At 40.6% G+C, this 27,166-nt stretch overlaps 1 protein-coding gene and 1 non-coding gene across 2 annotated transcripts; one reads left to right on the top strand and one right to left on the bottom strand.

Moving 5' to 3' along the window:
* Window positions 1-661: 661 nt before the first annotated feature.
* On the bottom strand, window positions 662-27,166 carry LOC135462531 (selenocysteine insertion sequence-binding protein 2-like). The gene is given in 18 exon segments (XM_064739756.1): window positions 662-2,481; window positions 2,483-2,571; window positions 2,574-2,757; window positions 2,759-3,089; window positions 3,091-3,200; window positions 4,130-4,284; window positions 5,035-5,149; window positions 6,435-6,540; window positions 9,242-9,434; window positions 10,053-10,094; window positions 10,917-10,969; window positions 12,478-12,566; window positions 17,564-17,662; window positions 18,835-18,894; window positions 19,929-20,260; window positions 21,441-21,537; window positions 24,657-25,396; window positions 27,157-27,166. Coding segments are annotated over 18 exon segments (3,141 nt in total). The 3' UTR covers window positions 662-2,145.
* On the top strand, window positions 22,813-22,929 carry LOC135463224 (U6atac minor spliceosomal RNA). The gene has a single exon (XR_010443549.1). It is a non-coding gene; the product is annotated as a U6atac minor spliceosomal RNA (small nuclear RNA).

Below are 27,166 nucleotides of genomic sequence, written 5' to 3'. Positions count from 1 at the left end.
GCAACGCTCGTGTGGCCGGTTACAGTCTAACGTTCGCCGAAGACTGGCACTTGCTTTCCACCCGCATCGAGTAGGTAGAGCGTGCGGTTCGGGAGCGGTAGGTCCAGGGTCAATCCTGGGTCGAGTCACACCTAAGACGATAAAAGAGGAAGTTACGCTTGGCGTTCAGCAAGAAGAGGATAGTGCAACGACCGGCTGACCTGTATCAGTAAAATGGCTCGGGCGGGGCGAGTTACTTGCCTTCGGTAAGGCGTCTCTGTGAAGTAGCACTAGATAAAAGAGCAGTGGAAATTCGTCCTGCAACAAGGAGGCACATTACACGTACATGGAATCTAAGGATTCCTACGTTGTCATATGACTGAAAAATTGCTAAGTATGACGTTAAACTCCAAGCACTCACTCACTCACTCCACTCTCACTGCGCATATATCTGTAAGCGTATGTCATATGTGGGAAAGTTTGTTATCAACATGACAAATGTCGGTGCTTTATCCCGCTTTCCTCCAACCGCAAAAGCAAAAAATTCCTAAAATTCTGCATTAAACAACAATCACACAGATAAATGGAACTCGTGACAAAATGCTTGCTGCAATCATGCACAATAATCTGTAGGTACTGTGGTATGACAAAAGGCCTTGCCAAAACAGTGTATTGCCATAAACTATAAATGAAAACAGAATGAATATTGCAAACTCTTGATTTTCACATGAATTATGTTCACAAATCAGGAGAGATGTATCTGAAACATAATATTGCTGTGGTTCACGGCTCCATCAAAAACATAAAAACTTTTTTCATGACTTGCATGTATATACATATAAGTATCAAAGGCAAACAGTTTATGAGTGCTGATGAAACATAATTATGGCACAAGAAAAAATTTAAAAAAAAAAGAACAGGTTGTAGCATTAATTGCAACAACACAACACAACTCCTACATGGTGGAATTTTATAGTAACCCAAAACAACTGGCCTTACAGTACCCTTAAAAGAAAAAGTGTGCACTTCTTGTCTTTAGCTAAGATTTTTCACATCCTCTACTGACATTATGCAGTATATAATCACCCCTAGTAAATTTCACCAATTAACAAAATAAACAACAACTTCACCTTATACCATATTTAGCACAATTTCACAACTACCACCACATTACACCTGTTGTACATTTACACATGCATTAACACATTTAATCCTACAAGTTGTACATTGTAAGGTGGATTTTCCACAATATATTACACCTTGCTGGTTATTTCCACATGAATTACAGTTATTGGTTTAAGGTATACATGTATATTATAAAGGTAACTCCACATATATACATCCATCTGTCCTAACACTACATGCATTTTTGTTTGAATATAAGCTTTTTAATAAGGACAACCCATACTCCTCACAGTGCATACCCTGATGTGATGTCAAGTAAGGCAATAATACTAGAATGACTTCAAGAGCACTTGAAAGCAAAGTCATTTTGGATATATGTTGGAGACGAGTTCCTGTGTGACGTCACACCAAGTGAAAGTGGAAATGACAGAAAACTTTCGTCATGTATGTTTCCATATTATTCTCCGAAAGTTAAAACAGCGATATTTAACAAACTGCCATGTTTTTAATCAAGAAAAGCAATTGAGACTTCAAAAATCTCGATGCTTGTCACTTAACCTTCCTTATATAATGGTATTAACAATGAACAGTCTCTTTAAATCTTTTATATTTATGACACATCCATTGTAGGTCTGCCGCAAGGACATACAGATCACTGAACCTGAAGGCTACACGTTTGGCACGGGTCGTAAGGTAATTTAGCATGTGAAGAGGAGCACGCTCTGTAAAGAGTATGAAAAGAATAAAGATCACAACTGAAGCCTGCACACAAAGGCTGTAGGAACAGTACCTGTGTTTTTTTGATTTCTAATTACGGTACAAAGAACGCACAAAAATGTCCATACTGTTGTGTGCTGACAGAAACTATCCTGACAGTGACTTCATTGTATTAACACTTTTTTCATTCTGAACCGCACAATCCTTACATAAGTTCTCATGACTTAACTTCACATCCACATTTATGACTTCAAATATGAGATACCATATTGCAGTGTTTATTTACTTGCACAATATAGTTCCAACGTGAACGGACTACTAACATCAGAGATAAGTATCGACTGTGTGGGTGTTTACTTTGGCGTCCACATCCAGCAAATCGTCAGTGCTGGAGTTCTCCTCTGCATCAGGCTGCGACTCGGACGTGCTTCCAACATCCGCCAAGTGGAATTTCATGCATGACTGTGATTGCTCCACCCAAGTTTTAATCCGCTCCCTGTCCACAATTTTCACCTGTGACCCACCGCCTTGTCCGCTAACGCCTTCCGTGCCGCCTGAAGCGGAGGTTTTAACCATCTCTGGTCCTAGATTGCCATGCTGGTCCTGCCTCAGGCATTCGGTCGCCAGGGTAGAGCTTCCGTCACCTACCGTTTTTGAGGAGGTGTGTTGAAGCGCCCTCTACAGTGTCACCTGTGCGCGCTGAATGCTGGGAGAGAATTTCGGCACTGAGATCATGTGTGCTGGCATGGACGAGTCGATATGAGGAAGTTCCTCTACATCATCCTGTACCTCGTCGTCCGTACTGGTTGCCTCCCTTGCATCCGCAGCCTCCTCTTCATTATCATCTTCATCAAAAGTCGTCTTCAAAATCTTCCTCCTCCTCGTCATAATCATCGGCGTCATCCGCCACCAGCTTGTCATTCGCATCATTACCAAGTTTATCACCGCAATCCACATCCTCTGTATCTGCCTCGTTGCCATCATCAATATCGTCCACATGGTGCGATGAAGTCCTGCCATGCCCACCACTACCCTCCTTTGAATCCAACTTTCTATCACCAATTATCTCCCCTTTACTGTTACCCAAACTTCCACTATTTTCATCGCCCACATCATCATCTTTAATTATTTCATTGCCTTTGCTGTCCACTTCTGGCTCGGACTGTGGATAGTTCTCAGAAATAGGCTCCGAGAGGACGCTGCTCGTGAACGAGATGGCACTGCAGGCCGACGGAGTTCTAGAGTGTCCCATATGCGCGTAGATATAGAGAGGTAACTTTTACAGGATGTTCGATGACTTCTCTTTCCAACACAGATACCATGTCTTTGTAAGCCTGCCTGCCTACAGCAGTCAAGTCCATCAACTGCTGGAAGTTAGCCTACAACAGCAAATATTATTCTTTTGACGAATTTGATCTTCTGATCATTACAATTTAGTACTAAACCTCAGGAGTCCACATGAATTGGTTTCATCAGTTGTTGAAAGTTGGCCTGTGACAACAAACATCACTGATTTGATTGACTGATTTATTCGATTTGTGTTTTAGGCCGTACTGGAGAATATTTCACTTCTACAAAAAGCCACGAGCATTATGGTGGATTATGATTCGTGGATGAACGACTGGTTTGATGACAGTATAATATACTTCTTTCATCAGCATGTAGTATTCATAATTAAGTTAGTTTCATCAGCTGTCAGGTTGTTGAAAGTTGGTCTGTAACCACAAAAAATGATTCGTTTGATGACTGCTTAATTGACTAATCTCAAAAGTATTTAAGTGGTTAAATTACATGTATGCAAAGTCTACAGCTGGCAAATTGACAAATTGATCACATGTTAAAAAGCTGGCCTTTAACCCACAAAGATGGCATTTAATGATTGCTAACGTTTTGATAAGCATAAATCATGCGAAGTTGTCAGTTCTATTGTTTGTAGTTTGCCTATAACAACAAAGTCATTTATATCAAAGGACTGGAAAGAATTTTTTTTAAATGCTGTTTGAGTTTCATCCCTTGTTCAAGAATATTTATCAAGTCTCCTAAGTACCATTACACAAGAAAAACAAGTCAAACACATCCAAACCAATAATTTATTTTTATTTATTTATTTATTTGACTGGTGTTTTATGCCGTACTCAAGAATATTTCACTTATACGATGGCGGCCAGCATTAGGGTGGGAGGAAACCGGGCAGAGCCCGGGGGAAACCAACAGCCATCCGCAGGTTGCTGACAGACCTGTAATTACACTACAACACATAAATACTGTTAATTATTTTCATATTATTATTAATACTTCAAAAACTGACCTCTGACCCTTCATAGTTGAAAATTCCTGCCACACTGACCGGCACCAGTTTTGCACAGGCTCGCCCGAGCGCCCGACGTCCAAGGGCAAAGACAAAGGGTACATTCTGCTCATTACAAAGTTCAATGATCTTGTTGAGTGCCTCGTCTAAGCCTCCTGAGGAAAGACAACGACAACAGCAAACAGTGTAACAGAAGTAAAACACACAGTGTCAGTAGTGATTTATACCAAACTGCAAATCATCATCAGGGAATACATAGAGTACATATGATTTACACTATTTGTACCTGATGTGTTTCCCACTCCCACTAAAACACTCTTAGGACACTGTGCTGTTCTGTAGATGTGACATGTCTTTGTCACATAAATCTTTCACAGGATATCTGTGGGCAATATTTCATTCATGTGACAGCAGTCTGCGTTATGTGGGGGGAGAAAAGCAGGATTCGCGGGGGGGAAAAGGTTGCTTGAAAATTAAGGCTTTAGCTGCAAGTTGTCATGGCAACAAATAACACTGTAAAATGTGGAAGTAATTAGCCAAGATTAATTCAGTTTAAACTGGTTGCAGTTCAACCAGAAAATCTGAAGAAAAAAAAAAACAAACAAAAAAACTGACCTTAGACGTAACAACTGAAAAGCTCACGGAATGGAGTTCAGAAAAGTTAAGAATGAAAATAGTGAACAGCTGAAAAACTAGGTTGAGTATTAAGAAGCAGTGCATCACATTTTTGCCCGAATGTGTCAAATATTTCCATGTCCACAACAACCTTATGGAACAGACCATTGGGAAATATCTCTGAAAATCAGTCCTGTTCCACGCGACCTGACGAGTTAGCAGTCCTTTCAGGATCCTGAACATCTTGGCACAATGCTGTCACCTACAAGTGGCAGTCATTCATTTCTCACCTTTTGATTGTATTTTCTCCAGGTTAGGGGAAATAATCACACATTTGATTTTATGAAGTCGCAAGTGCTTGGTTACCTCCCTTAGACCCAGTACTATTCGTCTTTTAGCCTTAGCCTGTGGAAGACAACATAAACAATGTATATTTTCATGTATCATAGTTTATTGACAAGAAATAGACTAGAAAAGGATTTTGCTCACACATTTATTATAGGCCTACCTTGAATTACCTCCCTTGAATAACCTCCCTTGTCCCATAGCAGAAGCTATGGCATATGACAAGATTAGTTTCTGCATGACCTGGCATAAGTGGGTCTACCATAAGTGGGTCTTTGCCCACTGGGGTATGCAGCATGTGAGTTATGTCAACACAGTAAGAGCTATTTTCTACAATGTAGAATCACATGAAGTCAGTGACTGAGAGGAGCAGGTATGTTGAGACATTTTAAATATCTCAGTCATAAAAATAGATGTTTAACTTCCTCATGCCTCTTAAACTTCAAAACTTCAAAACTCAACATGAGCCATCTTCAGAGGTTCCCCTTATATACCCATGTAAACGGAAAGTGACCTCAAGGGAGGTAATTCTGAGCGATCCTTTTTCTGATGCTTCGGTTTGCATCAGTGTTGATGGAAGGAGGAAACCAGGTACCCCGTGTAAATGACCTCCCTTGTTCACCTTCTGTCTTCAAGATACTCACACTCGAAGTAATACTTTTATGAAAGGTGCAAGATGCCACTGAATTACGCTTCTAACACTGCTACAGAACATTGCTAACAGAACATTGCTAACAGAACACTGCTAACAGAACACTCCTAACAGAACATTGCTAACAGAACATTGCTAACGGAGACGTGCTATATGAAATACATGCGGCCCGTCCCAAGGTGTATAATAAAACTGCGTATAAGATCAAAAGGGACAAATATGTAGGCAAACAATGTTCCTAAGACAAACAAGTATTTCAGTGACCCTCATTTTTTTTATTCCATATTACTTGTTCTCGCAACAAATTTTATCACTTCAACAATGTTTGAAATCTGAGCACTTCAAGTTTAAAATGTAGCACGCTCCCTTAAGCTAGTAAGGACCCCTTGTTTCTAAAACAATGTGTCACTAATGGCCTTTGTGAAGTCCTCGTGGCAGACCCTGTCCCAGAATCTAACCAGACCCTGACACTAAGTCTCAGTACTGACCTTTGTGGGGTCCTTGTGGTAGACCCTGTCCTGGAATCTAACCAGGCCCTGACACTGAGTCTCACTACTGACCTTTGTGGTAGACCCTGTCCTGGAATCTCACCAGGCCTTGACACTAAGTCTCACTACTGACCTTTGTGGGGTCCTCATGGCAGACACTGTTCTGGAATCTAACCAGGCAATGGCACTGAGTCTCACTACTGACCTTTGTGGGGTCCTTGTGGTAGACCCTGTCCTGGAATCTAACCAGATCCTGTAGCAAAGTTGTACAGCAGGCGTCAATCTCTTTGTCAAGCACTTGGTGACAGTACCTGTACAAAACATTCAACACAATAAAATCATTCGGCACGTTTGCGTTTAAACAAAACTTGAGCTACTATTTCACTGCAGTACAGTGCAGAAATATATTCATGCGACCTGTAAAAAAGTCACAATCATTTATTTTCTAAAATAAAACCCTTTGTATACAATTCTCCAGTCAAGACAATATGTGGTCTGTTTTCTTGTTATGAAGAAGCCCAAATGTATCTAACCCAAACCAATTGCTTTACTCTGAACACTGGGAGTTCTAGCCAATCAATAACAGCCTTGTCAAAACTACAAAAGGCTAATGCTTAAACATCAACTAGTTTGTTTCCTTGGAACCAAGAAAAAACTGATGCAGATAGCTACAGCTGAAGAAACACTTTGTCCTAGCTCATTCACTGCTCTAGTCCAATCAAATCCTTGCTTTCGTACTTTTAAAGTTGGCACTTTCAGATATGTATTGAAATGACAATTCAGACTGGTGCCAACGCTTCTTGTTTCCAACCAAAGAGAGGTCAATGGATGTGCCAGGGCCATGCATTACTCAGATGTTGTTTGGTGACATGTCATAAAACAGACAGTGGACATCAGGTCTGGCAAGAGCGAGATTTGGACCCAGTTATACAGAGCCCTAGCTAGCGTTTTATGGAGTGGCGCACCACATGCCTCTCTGAACGTCCGCCATCCCTGTGAAAACCGCAGTGCCTAGCGCCGTGCCTAAAAATGTCCTTTGTAAATTATTTTTTTCTGTATTTTTAATTTTTTTGTCGAATAAAACAACACTATGCACCATAATTCCATCGGCAAACGACGTCATATGTACGTGTAGTTATTTTTCTCCTCAAATTCCCGGTAGTTACTTCCAAATCGAAATCCGTTAGTTAAGACATCTTGAGTGCCTAAGGTATGGTTTCTGAAGTTCTGGAAATCGGCTGTTGCGCAAAGGTCTACGCAAACGCTCATATTTTGTGACCTTTCCAAGCCATTCCTTACTAAATCGCAAATTACGCATGTTGCGCCTAGAATGGCGATGCACTGATTTGACACAGAAACATGCCGAGTTCAGCTCAGCTATCTAGGAAGTGTCAGTCCATCCTAGAACAGTGTTTTGAAGACAGGATGATTTTCCAATTTAAAATTTCAGTTTAACCACCAAGGCAATATTTTAGCCTTTTAATTCTCTCCGAAAACAGGTGTTTTCAGGTGAAAGTTTGTCAAATATGCCAGTGCGCTGACTTTTAGTGCAGCTTACTACTGAGTCCCAGATTACCATTAAACCTTACACGCTTTTGATGTAGGAAATTTTTTTCCGTACAGTCAAAACGCATGACCCCTGATAAACTGTTTGCTTTCTGTTAGGGAATTTTTGCTGCTTTAGAGGGATGGTGACCCCGATTTACTTTAAAAAGTAATTGATCCTGTTTTCGTTCAACTGAAGAAAGTTGAACACAGAAGTTAGTGAAAATAAATCCTGGAAGGCTGGAATGATAATATATGTAAGATTTTGTTGTCACAGCAACTACTGAAATGGTGAGCTTCAAGAATCAGTTTTAATTAACATTTTATTTATCCTGTAAGATATTTGACTGACTGACTGACTGATTGTTGTTTTATGCCATACTCGTGAGTATTTCACTCATATGATGGTGGGTCAGTATTGTCAGGTGGATGTAACCACCTGGAAGAAACTGGGGTAAACCACCGATCATTGGCAAGTCACTGACAACTTCCTCACTTGTCTTACAGCAGCCCCGTTTGCACAGTTCTACAAGTGTTGTTGTCCGTGTCACCACCAAACCCCATGAAATTAACCACTAAACTCTCTGCAGAGGAATGAGGAAATTCTATACTGTGGTGACCCCGGTCGAACCCTGGTCGCCGGCATGGAAATCCACCATTCTTACCACTACACCACGGCCCGCGGGAGCGATTATGGTCAGATGTCATATCTATCAAATCAGATACAGCAGGAAGCCTTGCGATTAAGGATCCCGTTTGACTATGAGGATTACAAAGCTTACTAAAATACAACATTTTAGGCCACTTAATTTATCCTGATGTTAGATGTAAAACTACCCTTTTGACGTGATGAAAGCATTTCGTGCAATGCTTTCAAGTTTTCCAGTGGACGGGCCCCCCAGACCCCTGGCTCATTTCGCTGGGACGTTCTTCCCCCATGCCTTCACTAAATCCTAGCTAGGGGTCTGGTTATACTTGTTTTCATTTTAGTCATGTTTTATAAATTACACATAATCAAGACAATGTAACCTACATAATGGCAATTCCTTCACAGACGGATAGAAGCATTACCTGATTCATCTATGTATTTATTTCATGGAGGCTTTAGGCTAAATTCAAGAATATTTCACTTTATTATACGACAACAGCCTGTTTCATGGTGGGAGGAAATGAAGCTCCAACCCATGCATGGCCATCTGCTTGTTGCTGACAGACCTTCCTGCATACTAACAGAGAGGAAGCCAGTATGAGCTGAACATTTTCGTGAGGGTTCTGGATCATTCTGCCGCGCTACGATGTCGTAGCTAATTCACAGGAAGTTAGAACACATAACCTCTTTCGTGATGGAACAGTGTCGACACTGAAGGACGCACTTCCAATTTTATGCCCATCAGAAAAAGAAACAAGTGAACCGAAACCTTAGTGACAAATATTTAGCTGATACCCAGAGATCCTGGCAATACTTACTCTCTAAACCTTCGACTGTGAATCTTCAATGCTGCCTGCATCCCCTCCTTGGTCACATGACCCACAATGGGGCTGTTGACCCCTGAGCTTAGTGGGGTCATGCTGATTGGCGACATCTGACTGATGGGTGAGAGGTCAGAGGTGCCTGGGGTCCCGCCCACGTCTGTACCTCCAGGGCCTTTAGGGATCGGAACTGAAAGTGAAAGTAAAAGTTAGTGACTCCCAATGTCACCAAAGTGAACTAAACTAAATGTCAGTGGAAAAAGTTTTCACTCTGATATAATAATTATGGCTTCATAAATTCTTTATATGTCTAATAAATTGCAAGCATTAACAATGCTGCTTTTTTTTCCCCCCTTACCTAATTCTGCTTAAGCCATGGTTTCTCTGGGGTGTTTATGTCCATACTTTTTATTTATTTATTTATTTATTTCATTGGTGTTTTACGCCATACCCAAAATATTTCACTTGTATGAAGGCAGCTAGCATTATGGTGGGTGGAAACAGGGCAGAGCCCGGGCGAATCACACTTTTTAAGCTTTCCCATGAATAGATAGAATAAAATCCAAACTGAGGCAAATAGACAAGAGGCTGGATTTTAAGTGTAACGATTTTTGCCATCTATCACACTGTCGGCACTGCTCAGGATTTACCCTCTATGATATAGTCTTTTATATTCACTCCTTTGTCTGTCAGCAAAATAACACTGAAAAGTTCAAGTTCAATTTTTTCCTCGAAATATCACAGTAAGATGTGAATCATAGATAGAAAAACTTACCAACAGGATACATAGCACAAGCACTAAACTTACCTCCAGTAGAGCGAGAGCTTTCATTTTCAGAGTTATCCACCCCTGGAAAAAGATTGCAGTAAGAATCAGTTTAGACGATGGTACCAGACATTTCATTTTCACGAAACAGCTTTTCTCATTTGTCTGATAATAGCTTTCATCACCCATATATCCTAACTGTAAACTTGTAGCAGTGAAAAATTTTTGAGTGAGAAAAACAAAAAAGACAGAAAAACCTAAAAGTAGGCATACAGTGCTAGTGTTCCTACATGTGAATTTGTGAACTGTATGCTCTATATCTCAGCTAGAGCTTAAATTCTCTTTGGAATCACCTTTTCATGAGCTCCATTTTCACTCTTCTGTTGAACAATTCATCTTGTCCTTAGTTTTCTTTTCTGAGGTCACTGGATAAGACCAAGTTATTTACCCGGAGCATCCTTTTACAAAGTCTTAAGTGAAGCAGTTCTTCAAATACACGCTTGACCTACGCAAAGACATGCTTGACATACACAAATACATGCTTAACCCACACAAATACACGCTTGACATACACAAATACATGGTTGACAGACACACATTCTTGACATACACAAATACATGCTTGACTTGCACAAATATATGCTTGACATACACAAATACATGCTTGACATACACAAATACATGCTTGACATAAATAAATACATGGTTGACATACACAAATACATGCTTGACATACACAAATACACACTTGACATACACAAATACATGCTTGACATACACAAATACACACTTGACATACACAAATACATGCTTGACACACACACATACAGAATCCCAAGATATCACAAATGGCCTTACCACATTTCATGTAGTCAAGACCAGACAAGTACAATGTATGCAACTCACCATCTTGTGAGAGGTCACTTTCTGCCGTTACCACACCCACTCCTACTGCAGCTCTGAAACAACGACAACAGGCATGTCAATGTCAGGCAAAGCTATGAGAAGACAGAGAGCCAAATTCAATCCTTAGTCAGGTCAAGCTTAAAACTTCATCACTGGGGATCTTGAAAATCCTTACATGGTGCTGAAAATAAGATGAAAGAATCAGCTATCGAAAAACCATTCATAAGGCTAAACCAGACCAAAGCTGTAAAACAGGCTTAGAATACTGGAAGCGCTGGATTTTTAATTCTTAATATAAAAGTACTTTGTTCATGGGGCATAGAACTGGCTATAAACTACAGTTTTCCTATGGCCCCAGCATGCCCAGTGAACAGTCCAGAAATTTAGTAGCCTACTGTAGTGATGCAACACTGATAGGTGTCAAACTAACTTCGAGAGGAAAGCCTGTATTGGGGAAAGCCCGAACTCGGGGATGCCAAGCTGGTCCCGTAATCCCAGGCAGCGAAATTTGGCCTGCTGGCGAAACCCAGAAATCGGTTACGTCTTTTCCGCCTCGCCTAACCGATCATTCGGTTACGCCACGTATGTTTATCAACCCGATCGGTTACGCTAATTGTTTACGTGGTTTATGTTTCAGGCATCATTCTGGATCATTAATAAAAGTATTCAGCTCAATGTTATGTTTGTTTTTCTTTTCTATATCTAGCAGCTCATACCGTAAGGTTGGTGAACAAAAGAAAGAGAAATTTTACACTCACACGGTGTTTCAACGTTGTGTGTTGCCTGGTTGGTACTTGACTCCTGTGGCACATTTTTACGTGAAATTCCGTTATACAGGCTTATATGTGAAAAGATAAGTCAAAATAAATAATTTGAGTATTATCTCAGAGCCTGTAAAGCATATATGAATGATTACATTTCCATGTGACCAGCACAGGCAGCTGGCTGTGGCTGACCGCATACTGGCCGCGTTGTGATTATGAAAGCTGTTCAGTCCAGTTTATCTGTAGTTACCTAATGCACACTGACTTTAAGGACGTTCTCGTTGGACAGTTGGCCTAACCGATTTTCCGGTTAGCCAAATTGAACCGCACGTAACCGTTGCGCGACCGACGGTTTCGTTCGCGCCAAATTTCGCTGCCTGTAATCCCCATCCATAACTTCATTTTCAAATATTCCTGTTCGTTGGCGGCAAATATGCATAAAATGAAGGGGTTGATAAAAAGCATAAAATATACTTTAATAACTTGTTTCTCTAATTTTTTGGGCATACCTGTCTTTATTTTCCTCAAAAAAAAAAACTTACCCTACCTTTTGTTTGGTGTTTAAATAATACCCAATAATACAACTGAGCCTACCACCTGTTTACTTCACCAAACCTACCTGGGAACATCGCCCATCTCCGACGCCATCATGGGGTCTGACCCAATAATACAACTGAGCTTACCACCTGTTTACTTCACCACACATACCTGGGCACATCACTCATCTCCGATGCCATCATGGGGTCTGACCCAATAATACAACTGAGCCTACCACCTGTTTACTTCACCAAACCTACCTGGGCACATCGCCCATCTCCGACGCCATCATGGGGTCTTCTCCGATAATACGACTGCGCTTACGCTCCTCTCTCTCCTTCAATATCACCTGAAATAAGAAAGAAAAATAAATTTGAGTGAAATTGCCAAACTTTGTCTCATGTTACATGGCATCCAGTGGACAGTCTGGCAGCAGAACTAGATTCTAGTATACACCAACAACACAATCAACACAACACAATGACGAGGTAATTTAGACAGGGCTTGAACATCTTAAAGGTTTCAAATTTCCGGGTCCAAAATTCATATTCTTTTATGCATGGCCTGGGCCTTTTGGGGTCACACTGCATAATTTTCAAGCTATCAGTGCGCACACGATCTTTATATTAATTTATTTATTTATTTGATTGGTGCTTTACGCTGTACTCAAGAAGTGCTAGTGCGCTAACCAACTGAGCCACAGAGGCCCCCCGTGACCTTTAAAGCAAAGAACAATAGTCCTTGGTCAACCCTATATAAGGCCACATAATCCGAAAACGAAAACCGTCAAATATCAGTCGTCCCACAGGGAGGGCAAATGCTTAAGCAGGCTTTCAGCTCTACCAGATAGATTACAAGGGTGGGTGTGACCCTCACACCCGCTAAAAGAATCCCTCTCATCCTGCACATCAGAGATGATGGGATGAGAAGGGAGGATTTTCCAGGACACTTGGTATAAATCCTGCAAACAGTCCACAGTTATACAAGCTAAAAGTACAGCCAAATGACATCACAACTTTAACCCAAGGGTTATGAGAAACCCGGCAGGTAATGGCTTTAGTTAAAATGGCAGCGTAAGCTTCATGAAGGTATGTTGAAAACTGATAACAGCAAACTCAAACATAAAACCTTTCTCTGAGGCGACATATACACCTGCAAAGAGAATGTGAATATGTCCAGTTCAAACATAAAAATCAAGTATAAAGTATCTTCATAGCATGTTTATCAAGCCCAAGAAGTGTCATGAACATATCGTGAAAACTTCAACACCAGCTGACCCAAACTACAACGCTTACTTAGTAATCTGGCGGTAAAAATGCAAATATTGATAACTATTTAAAATGAGTAAATCCCCAAATCCTGTTCATCATTCACACCAAGGTTCATAAAGTTGAAGTGAAAACTGTTGGAATATCTCACCGAAAGATAAAATCTTACCCTGGCCAACAAAACTGAGTAGTACAGGTTAAGATAAAATGGCAAAAAAAATGGCAAAAAGTCAAAAACCTGATAATTTGAATAAAAATACAAATTTACCTAATTATTTAAAATTATCTATTTCATGAAGTCTTCAAAGCATACCCATCATGCCTCCCCCCTCCCCCCACCCCCCTAAAGTTTTAGCAAGATAGTGTAAGCAGTGTGGCAACAGCTGACCTAAACAAAAAACCTTACTCAACTGACCCAAACAAAAAACCTTACTGGACTGACCCAAACAAAAAACATTACTGGACTGACCCAAACAAAAAGGCTTACTGGACTGACCCAAACAAAAAACCTTACTGGACTGACCCAAACAAAAAAGGCTTACTCGGACCCCGCCACCAACACCCATGCCACCCATACTCCCCTACACTCACAATACCTCTCCTTACTTGGTAACGGCGTATTAATAAGCACATCAGCGTATCAAAGAGATGGTGAGAAGCATATTTCTCCAACTGAATGTTACATGTACTGTAATTCTTCAACCGTTTCCCATGTTTGCAAGGTGTTTATTCAAGCATACTCTGAAGGCATTACTTTTTCTAGACTGATAAAATTACACTTTTTATGAAGCCCTGAAACTGGCCAATCAAACCAATGTAGTTTTGTCTCCAAAATGACATTATAACTGTGCATAAATTGCACTGAATGTTGCTCTTTTATATGCGAAAAGGTTGAAGAATTAGGGTAGTACATATATACTATAACTCTAATTGGTTCTGTTGTCTGGTAGAACAAGTAGTACCGGTAGACCAAGTAACAGATCAGTCACAGACCAAGAAATAGATCAGTCACAGGCCAAGAAATAGATCAGTCACAGACCAAGAAATAGATCAGTCACAGACCAAGATGATTCTCAATTTCAAGGTTTTGTGTACATCTACCAAACCCCCTAATTCTTGAAGCTTTCAATTTCTAGGACCGGCCCGGATAGCACAGTTGGTAGAGCGTCCGCTTCGGGACCAGTAGATCCAGGATCAATCCTTGATCGAGTCACACCTAAGACTTTAAAAGAGGATGTTGTAACTTCCTCGCTTGGCGTTCAGCATGAAGGGGACAGTGCAACGACTGGTTGACCCGTATCAGTATAATGGCTCGGGCGGGGCGGCTTACTTGCCTTCGGTAACTCGTCTCAGTGAAGGAGCACTAGATAAAAGAGCGGTGGAAATCCGTCCTGCTACAAGGAGGCACATTACACGTACCTGCACCCTAAGGATTCCTTCGTCGTCATATGACTGAAAAATTGTTGAGTACGACGTTAAACCCCAAGCACTCACTCACTCACTCAATTTCTAGGCCTTTTAACATTTTCAAAGCCCCATACAAACCCCCCTATTTACATCTAGGTGAAATCTGATTTGCTTATATTTTACCCCATATTTACATTTGAAAGCAGGAGCACAACCAAGATCATTTCATGCTACAAAGACCTATTCAGAAGTCAGCAGGTATTTATGTATATTCATGTATATATTCAGTCACATTACAGGAAAAAGTCACAAGAACTCCAGTTAAAAAAAACCTACAGAGCTACTTGACCCTAACAACATACTCTACACGTAGTCACCCACCCATGCTACACGCATCTTGATTCCATGTGGGGCGGAACCTACGTGGATCATACGGCCATGATGAATAGTAAAGGCGCGGATGTTGGCACCATCCTGATTGTATCTTACGCGGATCTCAATCGGCCGTTACATGTATTCTGTGTTAGACCATTTTAAGGCACTTCAGCCTTTGCCTACAAGCTAGCTATAAACATTACATGATTGATGAACAGTTTGCTTACCTGGTAAGACAGGTGTGGTGACGAGAAAAGTATTAGTGAATGGTCCATCACTTGCCTAACCCACTCATTCAAGCCAGTAAAAAGGTGCGCTAGCCCAATGCATGATTTCTGAGTACTGCTTTCCCGTTTCTGGACGATGTTTATTAGTATCAGTGGAAATGTAAAATCGTAAAGGCATTCCCGGACAACCGGGGCTGGTGTAAGCCCTCGCCAAAAGCTGTACTAATATTATAAATTACTCATTCGTGGTGCCTTTTAGAAAATTATCATGTATATAGTTCTATTATAATCACATACTGTATTTAAAAAATTAAACTGACTTCCTCAGAAATGTTTGCACTGATATGTAGATTATTTTTTTGAATTTACCGAATAATTGCGGAGACAGTCAGAACTCGATCTGCATATTATCATAATTATATGCGAATTAGCAACCATGCCAGGAACTAAAGCATCTGTGAATATTGTTTTCTTATTCCTAGAGAACAAACAAGCTTGCTGTCGGACAGTGCAGCATTTGTTATCAGTTAGATGAGTTTATGTGTGAATGGTAGTGTATGTCATAAAACCCTATGTGGATGATGGCTGGAATTATGCCCACCAGATGTGGATCCTACGCCCACCAGATGCGGATCCTACACCCACCAGACGCGGATCCTACGCCCATCAGATGCAGATCCTACACCCACCAGATGTGGATCCTATGCCCACCAGACGCAGATCCTACGCCCATCAGATGCGGATCCTACACCCACCAGACGCGGATCCTACGCCCATCAGACGCGGATCCTACGCTACACCCATCAGACAAGGATCCTAAGCCCATCAACTGCGAATCCCATGCCTATCACATGCGAATCCCATGCCTATCACATGCGGATCCCATGCCTATCACATGCGGATCCCATGCCTATCACATGCGGATCCCATGCCTACCACATGCGAAATGGTACACCCACCTCTACTGTATGATTGGCGTATGATGTGAACATCTTCCTGTGATATTACGCCCTTCCTACCCAGATGTTCCGACCCATACCCATGCCAGATACATAGTTAGGATAGACCACTGTTATATCATTACATTACTTTCAAGGAATCGACTGGTCTGGAATGTCTGGGGCAACCATGCAGGTGTGCCACTATGTAACAAATCTGTGGTGTTATAGCATGCAGGTGACCCACTATGTAACAAATCTGTGACGTTATAGCATGCAGGTCTGCCACTATGTAACAAATCTGTGATGTTATAGCATGCAGGTGTGCCACTATGTAACAAATCTGTGACGTTATAGCATGCAGGTGACCCACTATGTAACAAATCTGTGATGTTATAGCATGCAGGTGTGCCACTATGTAACAAATCTGTGACATTATGGCATGCAGGTGTGCCACTATGTAACAAATCTGTGACGTTATAGCATGCAGGTCTGCCACTATGTAACAAATCTGTGACATTTATCACGCAGACCTAACCGCACAAATCTGTTTTTAGCCATGTAAACACACAATTGTCAGCATGGTGAGTTTCAAGTAGCAGAATGTCAGCGTAACGCCCCATTCCTTAAAATAATGAAGCCTCGGCCTCTTCATTAATTTTTAATAAGGAATAGAGTGTTACTTCAACATTCCCCTCTATGTAAAACACCAGTTGATCGGTACTTTAGGCCAATCAGATAAACTAAATTTTCACTCTTCTGTGCCAATGTCGTCTGTTTCCTATTCTGAGGTCATGGGTCTGTTTCATTCACCCAGAGCCTTAGAACTCTTATTCCTCTGCCAGCAGCCTGCGGATGGTTGTGGGTTTCCCCCTGGCTCTGCCCGGATTCCTCCCACCATAATGCTGGCCGCCGTATAATGAAATATTCTCACCTATACACTGAGGATCAGTTTTGTGGATAGACGAAACTGGAGGAAAACCAAAAACCAATGACATCAACCAGATTATAAGTGGTCTTACTTGCACATTAAATGTATATTTGGCCATTGACGGATGGACGGACATGGCTATAACATATAACTTGACCATCTCTTCTTCACAGCTGTATGCAAATATAAACTTTACTCACCTTTTTCAGTGGACTAGGTTTCTTGGGTTTTGGGTTCTCTCTCTCTTTTCCTCTTTTGACAACAGGGGCATTAGAATCCAGAACATTTGGAGCTGATTTCTGAAACAGAGGCAATAATTGTCTATTTATTTATTGACCATATGCAGGTTGCTGGCAAGGCAGACTTTCCCATGTACTGCAGGAAAGGAAGCCAGCACGAATTGGACTGCATTGGTCTATAACTGTCTTTAATTCAAATATTAAATTTCATAGCATATTTCTTGTGACTTCTGACCAAGCAATACCAAACATGTATATGCAATTACACAGTGTTGTGTTTTGTTTTTTTTTTCTTTTGTTTTTTTTTTTTTACAAATTACACACAACTCCCACACAGCTCCCACACAAGTCGTTTCACGTTCCCCAGTAGGTACTCATACACATACACTGTGCATGTAAGTTGTGGAAATATCATACTGGTCCAAAGCCCAGCCTCACATGACAATTATTCTTTTTCTTAAAAATCTTTTATATTCCTGCATAAACCAGGAATCTGATGGTGGAGTAAGGATCTGTGGGCATTGTTTTTATCTGATTGAGAGTTAAATGTGATGACAACACAGGATTTGGGGTAATTCTAGAGTGAGTGAGTAAGTGAGTGAGTGCTTGGGGTTTAACGTCGTACTCAACAATTTTTCAGTCATATGACGAAGAAGGAATCCTTAGAGTGCATGTACGTGTAATGTTCTTCCTTGTAACAGGATGGATTTCCACCGCTTTTTGATTTAGTGCTGCTCCACTGAGACGACTTACCGAAGGCAAGTAGGTCGCCGCCCGAGCCATTATACTTATACGGGTCAACCAGTTTTTGCACTATCCCCTTCATTCTGAACACCACGCTGTTTCAAGTGAGGAAGCTACAACTCCCTCTTTTAATGTTTTAGGTGTGACACAGCCTAGGAATGACCTCTGATCTACCCCTCCGAAAGCAAACGCTCTACCAACTGTGCTATTGGGTCCGGTCCACACTCAAGAATATTTCACACTGTACAATGGCAGTCAGTTACATGTGGTATTATGAGTGAAGAAAACTGGAGTGCTTGGGATAAACCACAGACCTTTGGTAAGTAAGTAAAGACTTTGCCCACATGTGACATACATACATATATACACATACATACATATATACCCATACATACATATATACACATACATACATATATACACATACATACATGTACACTATGACCCTGGCTGTTTGACCATACAAACTGTTTGAATGCAGTTCATACCTTGCCTGTGGATGGAGCAGAAGAAGACCGCTTGGAGTTACCCTTGTCTGGTTTCTTGTGCTGAAAATACACAATGGTCAAAAAATACATATTTTACTGAATTTTAGATGCGGAGAAAACATAAAAATTACAGATGAAAGTCCAAAACAGGCCAAAGACATTACACAGACATAATTTTTATCGAAAAATGAAGTTACAAACTGAAACTCACATTTGTTTTGCGGCTCACGATGGTGAAGCCAAATTATAAGATATTCATTTCAGTAAGTCGAAACATTATAAAAACAGTCAAGACGTTATGTTTCAAATATTTAGTTGTTTGGTGTTTTATGCCGTGTTCAAATACATTTCACTTTAATATATGACGGCAGCCAGCATTAAGTTGAGAGGAAATCAAGCAGAGCTCAGGGGGGAGCTCACATCCACCTGCACCTACGACTGGCGAGGACACCATCATGAGATGGACATTCTGTTCACTATGTTACTATAATTCTTCAACCTGCTCTCATGTTTGCACGGTGTTTATTCAAGCATATTCAAAAGGCATTACTCTGTCTAGACATAAAACTATACTTTTCTTAAAGTCCTAAATTTGGCCGATCCAACCAATGTTATACATAGTTTTGTCCCCATACTGAAATTAAAGGTGCATTAAGTGCACTGAAAATGGCTCTTTCATATGCAAAAAGGTTGAGGAATTAGGGTATTGACAGACAGATGAAGTGGAGTGAGTGAGTGAGTGAGTGAGTGCTTGGGGTTTAACGTCGTACTCAACAATTTTTCAGTCATATGACGACGAAGGAATCCTTAGGGTGCATGTACGTGTAATGTGCCTCCTTGCTGCAGGACGGATTTCCACCGCTCTTTTATTTTTAGTGCTGCTTCACTGAGACGACTTACCGAAGGCAAGTAAGTCGCCCAGCCCGAGCCATTATACTGATATGGGTCAACCAGTCATTGCACTATCCCCTTCATGCTGAACACCAAGCGAGGAAGTTACAACTTCCTCTTTTAAAGTCTTAGGTGTGACTCGAAACGGGATTGATCCTGGATCTACCGGTCCCGAAGCGGACTCATGCATGATTGACATTTACCTCCAAAGCTTCAAGCATTGCTCCTATGTCAAATGCTATTGGCTGCTGGGATTTCTTCATAGATGCTTTTGTCTTGGGTTCAACAGCTGGCTCTTTCACAACTTCCTGTGGAGTGACTGTCTTGTTGACTGTGATTGGTTGGCTGGATATCAGCCTCTGGGCCAATGTCTGTGGCTGTCTCAGAGCGCTTTGGGGCTGATTCCTCTTTAGATTCAGCTCCCTCAGCATGTGCTGCTCCAGCGTAATTTCTGCCAGCTCATCTTCGGCGGCTTTGTTGGCCTTCTCTCGACGCTTTCGTCGTTTGCGAGCTGTTTTGCTTTCAGATTTGCCAACTGAATAGAAACCAGTGCAACAAAATGAGAAAACATATTACAGCATCTCTCAACCAACAACATACTCGGCCTTCCATTAGTCAGCATCGTCCTGGGACAAATATCCCCACTTACAGCAGCCGATGCCGTATGTGTGCTTACTACGTTATCTCCCTTTGTTCGGTTTAAAGAACAATGATAAAAGGTAGCCATCATATTATAACCCTTGCAATCCGAGAGTTACTGACACCATATATTTCTATATCCTTTCAAGGATCAACCCTCTAACAAATAAGATCTCGGCAGCAGTCTATTGACCTATGACCAGTGAGATCACAGGTTCAATCCTACCTCCTGTTATTTTTGCAGTCATATGAAGTCAATACATGTTATTCTTGGAAACAGCCCTAAATATTCATCAAATAAATAAATAAATAAATAAATATATTCATCAGTTAATGGAGGCCGGATTTATGATATTCATGTGGAAAACTTTAATAGCCCTCATTAATATGCACTGATTTAAAGATAATTATAACAACTGACATGTACATGTACACATGGAAAAGACTAAAATATTTATTTATTTATCTGATTGGTGTTTTACGCCATACTCAAGAATATTTCACTTACACGACAGCGACCAGCATTGTGGTGGGAGGAAACTGGGCAGGGCTCGGGGGAAACCCACGACCATCCACAGGTTGCTGGAAGGCCTTCCCACGTACAGCCGGTGACTACAATATTAGCCACAGGACTTTTATATCTGCAGATGCAACCCTATGTTGAAACCATGGGGTCATATTTACATTTTTTTCTTGCTTATTTCTCCATTTTATCTATTTATTTATTTGACTGGTGTTTTCTGCCGTACTCAAGAATATTACTCTTATTTAGAGGGCGGACAGTGTTATAGTGGGAGGAAACCGGGCAGAGCCCGGGGGAAACCCATAACCATCTGCAATAATTTCCTCCCACTATAACGCTGTCTACCTTCGTAATAAGTGTAATATTCTTGAGTAATTTCTATAACATGGAGGAACTCAACTCCAGTCCAACTCTCCCTCTCTCCCTCTCCCGTAAAGACGCTAAACAGGTGAATTATAAACAAACCTTCTGAGGTTGTAGAACTTCAATGCTTCTTTGAGAGTAATAACTACTATACCAGTCCAATACTACACTTATGTTGTATATTGCCTACCTTCTTCCTGATCACTGTCATCCAAGTGTAGAGGGTAGGGTAAAAACGACACGGACCTCCCAGACTTTGGTGGACTCCCGGGCATGGTCAAGCTACTCTGTAAACATGTCAAGCGTGGTGTTTGTACTCTTTAAACATTTCCAATTTCCAGATCTGTCTGTGCCTTCCCATACTCAAACTTTCACATTTTCTTGGATATTGGAATATATATTGAGCAGTTACTTATTTGTTTATTTCATTTTTCTTCTACACTGCACTCAGGAACATTTCATTTATATGATGGCGGCCAGCATTATGGAGGGAGGAAACTCGACAGAGCCCGGAGAAACCCAAGACCATCCGCAGGTTGCTGGCTGACCTTCTCAAATACAAACCATTCTGTAGTTTTAGTTCGAGAGCCCAATCATGCCTTTTTGAAGATATATCATTGCAATCTTATGGGGTACCACAATGATTTTTATTGCATGCACCCAGTGTAGAGCTATACTGCAAAAGTCTCAACAGGTTTCATTGTACTAGTCTAATATGAACTTTTAGGGTATATGTCCAAAATGATTTTTTTACAGCACAAGTCTAATATGATTTTTCAATGCAGAAGTCTGTATTATTCCAAAATATCTTATTTGTAAGGTCAACGAGACTTTGATTCCTTAAATCCCATTAAAATATTTCGGAAAATTGGTCCTGATGGTAGGACAATTTTTCAGTTTAAGTTTAAGTCCTTATTTGGGATACCTTTCATTTCTGGCACAAAAAAAAATGAAATAATATAAGTTCTGATGTAATTGGGAGATGGTGTGCAAGTGGTGATGGGAAATTGGAAATCTTGTGTGGCTGGCTTAAGCAAAATTACCTCATATCTAAGCAAAATACCGCATACCTACACAAAATATCTCATACTTAGGCAAAATACCTAACACCTAAACAAAATACCTCAGATACAAACAAAACGACCTTTTTCTTTCTTAAAATTCTATAAATAGAAATATCTAGACTCCCATAAGCCGAACTGAACTCTTTATTGGAGCTCTAAATAGAAAAGAACAGTGTCGCCTCAGGGGACTGTACTCTGTAAGAAGTTACACTGATTAGGAGTTGCCTCCCTTCGTCCACAGCATCAATGCTAGGGCCTTGGTGTACTCTTCAAAGCCGTAAATTCCACTAAAATACACCAATATTATCATTTCCTCGCCTAAAGATATATTTAAAAACACTGGGAAAAGAGCTTCAATCTTCTGAAGAATTTCAGATGATAATTTGTACAAACAAAACTATTTACACAAATTCACTCTTCTGAAATATACAAAACCCTCAAGTGAGCTGGGGATTTTTCTGGTGAGTATATAAGCCTGCCAATTCCCTCCATTCAGACGTGTTGTAAGAAAGGAGAGAAGGTTAGCACTCCCCTTGATAAGGACGGATGGGACCCTTGTGGTCTACAACACATATAAGGCCATGCCCTCTACTTCGGGGCGCCCTATTTTTTTTTTTTTTTTTTAAATTAACTTCGGATTTAGTTATCATTAACAAGAATAAATATAGGCACATGTCATTATGCATTTAACCATTCACTAACCCTTAAAAAAAAAAGAAATCATTTCAGTACAAAAGCAAATCAATTATTTAACAGTATTTATCAGCTCTGCAGCTTTTCTGGTAAATTAAGGTGTCAAATGATTTCTAAACAAAAGGCTCAAACGGTGAAAATACAGTTCACATTTCAGTCTTCATGAAGATTCCCTACTTAGTACACTTTAACATGAAACTGTTTCACAAAAAGCAATGTAAGCGTCCAAAATTTTACCTGTGGGGTCCAAAATATTACCTGTGGCTATCAAAATATACATGCGGCATCCAAAATTTTACCTGCATTGTCCAAAATTTTACCTGTGGCGTCCAAAATATTACCTGTGGCTATCAAAATATTACCTGTGGCGTCCAAATATTACCTGTGGCTATCAAAATTTTACCTGTGGCTATCAAAATTTTACCTGTGGCTATCAAAAGTTTTACCTGTGGCTAACAAAATTTTACTTGTGGCTATCAAAATAAATGAACTTTGAAGAACAGCACGTTAAAAAACAAACAAAAAAGGTACATTTTGAGCTCCTGAAAATATTTAAAACATAACAATACTTAACTTCCTGTTCATATATTTTTCCCTTAACCATATTAATAATAACGATGTTGTTTCACTCCATCGCTTCTTGCTTAGCCCATACTATGGCAAAAACCACAACCAAGTCATTATTTTCAACTTCATAACACCCAGAGCCACTGGGGAATGTATATCAGATAATCAATGTAATGGGAGACTTGATGGCCAGCTACACAGACAGTCCAAATGACAGTAGAGTGCAATGTTTTCCTCTGTGAGGTTGCAGTGCATGTGTACTTCATATGTGTTTTATGAGCACACATACACTGATAATTGTGACGTAATAAAGGAAAGAACAAATGAGTTCACAGCTTTGGACCGTCTTGATACAGGTGGGAAAGAGTGTTCGAGTTGCCCATTGTTTCAATAATAACCCTTATTTAATGCACAGATAATTGGGACTTAAGAAAGGAAAGAACAAATTTACTATTTAATTTACTAACCCCTATTTAATGTACGTGGTAACATTTGCGGGTTAAGCCTACCTTACTACCACCTTAGTGTAAAAGGACATCACTCTGATGTAATATCTTAAATCGAAAACCGGCCATACGTGGGAAGGTCTACCAGCAACCTGCAGATGGTTGTGGGTTTCTGCCTGGCTCTGCCCGGTTTCCTCCCACCATAATGCTGGCCGCCGTCGTACAAGTGAAATATTCTTGAGTACGGCGTAAAACACAAATAAATAAATAAATCGAAAACCCTGTACTTGTATATGTACCCCTGTACTGACGACAAGGAGTACATATACTGTATCTTCTTGTGGCAGGGCGAGTCCAAGCCGCCAAAGCGCTGTCGCCACTGAAGTATCATGCCAAGACACCAGACATGACACTCCGACAAGTCACATTATATTAACACTGGGCCAACCAGTCGTGTTTCCTTTTGCTCTAACCTCTCAGTGATGAGCACCAAGCAAGGCAGCAACAAGTACCAATTTTAAAATTTTGTGTATGGCCAGACTTGGGTTTGATCCCTGGTGTCCTGACTTCGTGGCGGACACTTAAACTAGGCCACCAAAGCCATCTCTAACACATGTAATGTTCTCACCGTTTTCAGGATTTCACAGGACATTGGTGAAAATCCAGAAGTGCTCCCCTGGTGGACGGATTTGTACTAACAAGGTCGGGGAACTCTTCCTCGTCCTCAAAATGAAGAACGTTTTCCATGGCAACATCATCACGCTGACCATCATCTTGACCAGAGGGTTTTGCCCCTCCAGCAGATTCAGATTCCACAGTTGTCTCCCCCTTTTTCCTACGCTTTTTCACACGTTTTCGTTTTTTCTTCTGCTTTTCCTCACCATTGAGCCCTGTTTCAGATTTTGAGTCATTACGAGTTCTTTGCTTGTTGCCAGACGCAGATGCCACAATGTTTTCACTTAATCCCTTATCAGATTTAGACACTGTCCTGTTTTTTGTTTTACCTTTCGTAGATCTTTTAATCTCCTCATCATTGGTGGGTAGAGCGTGCGAAACCAATTGTCTAGGAACTGGCGCTTTTTGTGCAACAGCTGCATAGCTCAGTCTCGACTGCAGAGCTGTACTCTGACTAGTCTCACTATTTCCTGTCCCAACAAAAGAGTTTGTCTCTATTTGTTGGGGGTCTAAAGGCTCGGTTCCATTCGACACCATATTCCTTCGGTGTAAAGGGCTACTGTACCCACTGTCAGAGTCCACTTCTTCTGAGGGAGAAAAGTCGCCTCCCTTGGAGAGCTCTTTATTTCTGTGGGGAAAATTCTTGTACAGTGAATTTGGTTTCTCCTTCAGCCTAAGTTTCGCAAGACTGTCCTCGAAATCTGCGATTAAAAAAAAGAAAAGAAGTTAAGACACGAAACAGCAACATATACATGGACATCAGTACAATTTATTTATTTGTTTATTTGATTGGTGTTTTACGCCGTACTCAAGAATATTTACTTATACGACTGCGGCCAGCCCTACCCAGAATATGACATCTTCCTTCACGTCCATGTACTGGAAAAGAACTTGCATATGAAGTCAATTTTTACACCTGTTCATTAAGTACTAAACAGTCACTATATCTACCTGTCTGTACAGCTGCATCCAGTAAAATAATTGTTTTGGGCACGTCTGGTTCCCTCGCTCAGATTCGCTCCACTTTTTGCCATGTTTGGACGAAGTTCTCTTTCCTTGGATCTAAAAAGTACAAATGGGCAAAACTTTGTCATGCATACGAAGAACAAAAGTGACTAACAGAAGTGTATTTTTGTTGTAAGTCAGCAAAGAGATCCCCAAAATCACGAGACTGACCCAAATTTGTGATGCCGTTCAAAAAGGATTTATTTATCCATTTACTTGATTGGTGTTTTACGCTGCACTCAAGAATATTTCACCAACGTGACGGCTGCCAGCATTATGGTGGTTGGAAACCGGGCAGAGCCCGGGGGAAATCCACAACCATCTGCAGGCAGACCCCATTCAAAAGGGAAATTTTACGTTTGAACTCTTCAGTCATTAAAGGTAAAAAAGAACATGTTCTACTGTATTACGTGACCTGCGAGAACTGTTAGACAACCTTTGTTGATCACTTCTCAAGGTTCAGTTGCTCAAAATTCTCCATCGTTCATGTACTCTACATTGCTTTTCGTGAAACATTTTCAGATGCCCATTTATTGTAAATGTGACAAAAAAACAGTTGCCTAACATTTTTGACAGGTCACATGAAACAGCAAGACTTTGTTTTACCTACAGTTTGAACTCAAAAACTCTAATGTTCTTATTATGGAGAATATTCAGTGTGATATGTGGAACAATATTTTAACCGCAAAAAATATAGAAATGTATACACGTTTCAAATATACATTTCCACACAGCGTGGAATAAGCATGCGAAAATCCCTGGTTGCTAAACTGTATGACATCAGTGAAGCAAGTAAAGAACCAAGTGCTGCTATGATTCTGAAAGTTTCATGAATAGTGTTGAATATCCATGTGTGTGAAACATCACCCTTATTTTACATTCACATTTTAAATTATTATGAGGGCTTCCTCGCTGGCCGTACATGGGAAGGTTTGCCAGCAACCTGCGGATAGTCCTGGGTTCCCCCCGGGCGCTGCCCGGTTTCCAATCACCATAATGCTGGCCGCCGTCAAATAAGTAAAATATTCTCGAGTACGGCGTAAAACGCCAATCAAATAAATAAATAAATTAAATTATTATGAAATTTGAAGGGTTATTTATTTTCTAAGACCACTCAATATATGGACTATACAAGTAGGTCTTTGTGATACTGAAATTGTCGTGAAAGTTTTCCAATATCTAGTTGTGTGAAACATCAACTCCGCTATAAAATTCACAACATTTTAAATCATTACGAATTTCTGAGAGTCACCATTTATTTTTCTGGACCACCCAATATAAGGACTAAACAAACTGATTGTGACTTTCTATGATTTTTCTATGATTTTTCTGAGGTTATTGTACCTTTCCAGAGTTTCTCCTTTCACGCTTTCCTCTGTCAAAGTTCCGCCTGTCACTCTCTCCACCCATCATCTGCTGTGACCTCCCATGAGAAAGGTCATTCACCACCCCTGACCTTTGGCCAT

The sequence above is a fragment of the Liolophura sinensis genome, chromosome 2 (genome assembly GCF_032854445.1).
Source record: "Liolophura sinensis isolate JHLJ2023 chromosome 2, CUHK_Ljap_v2, whole genome shotgun sequence".
In the NCBI taxonomy this organism is placed as follows: domain Eukaryota; kingdom Metazoa; phylum Mollusca; class Polyplacophora; order Chitonida; family Chitonidae; genus Liolophura; species Liolophura sinensis.
This window is presented reverse-complemented; position numbering and strand designations above follow the sequence as displayed.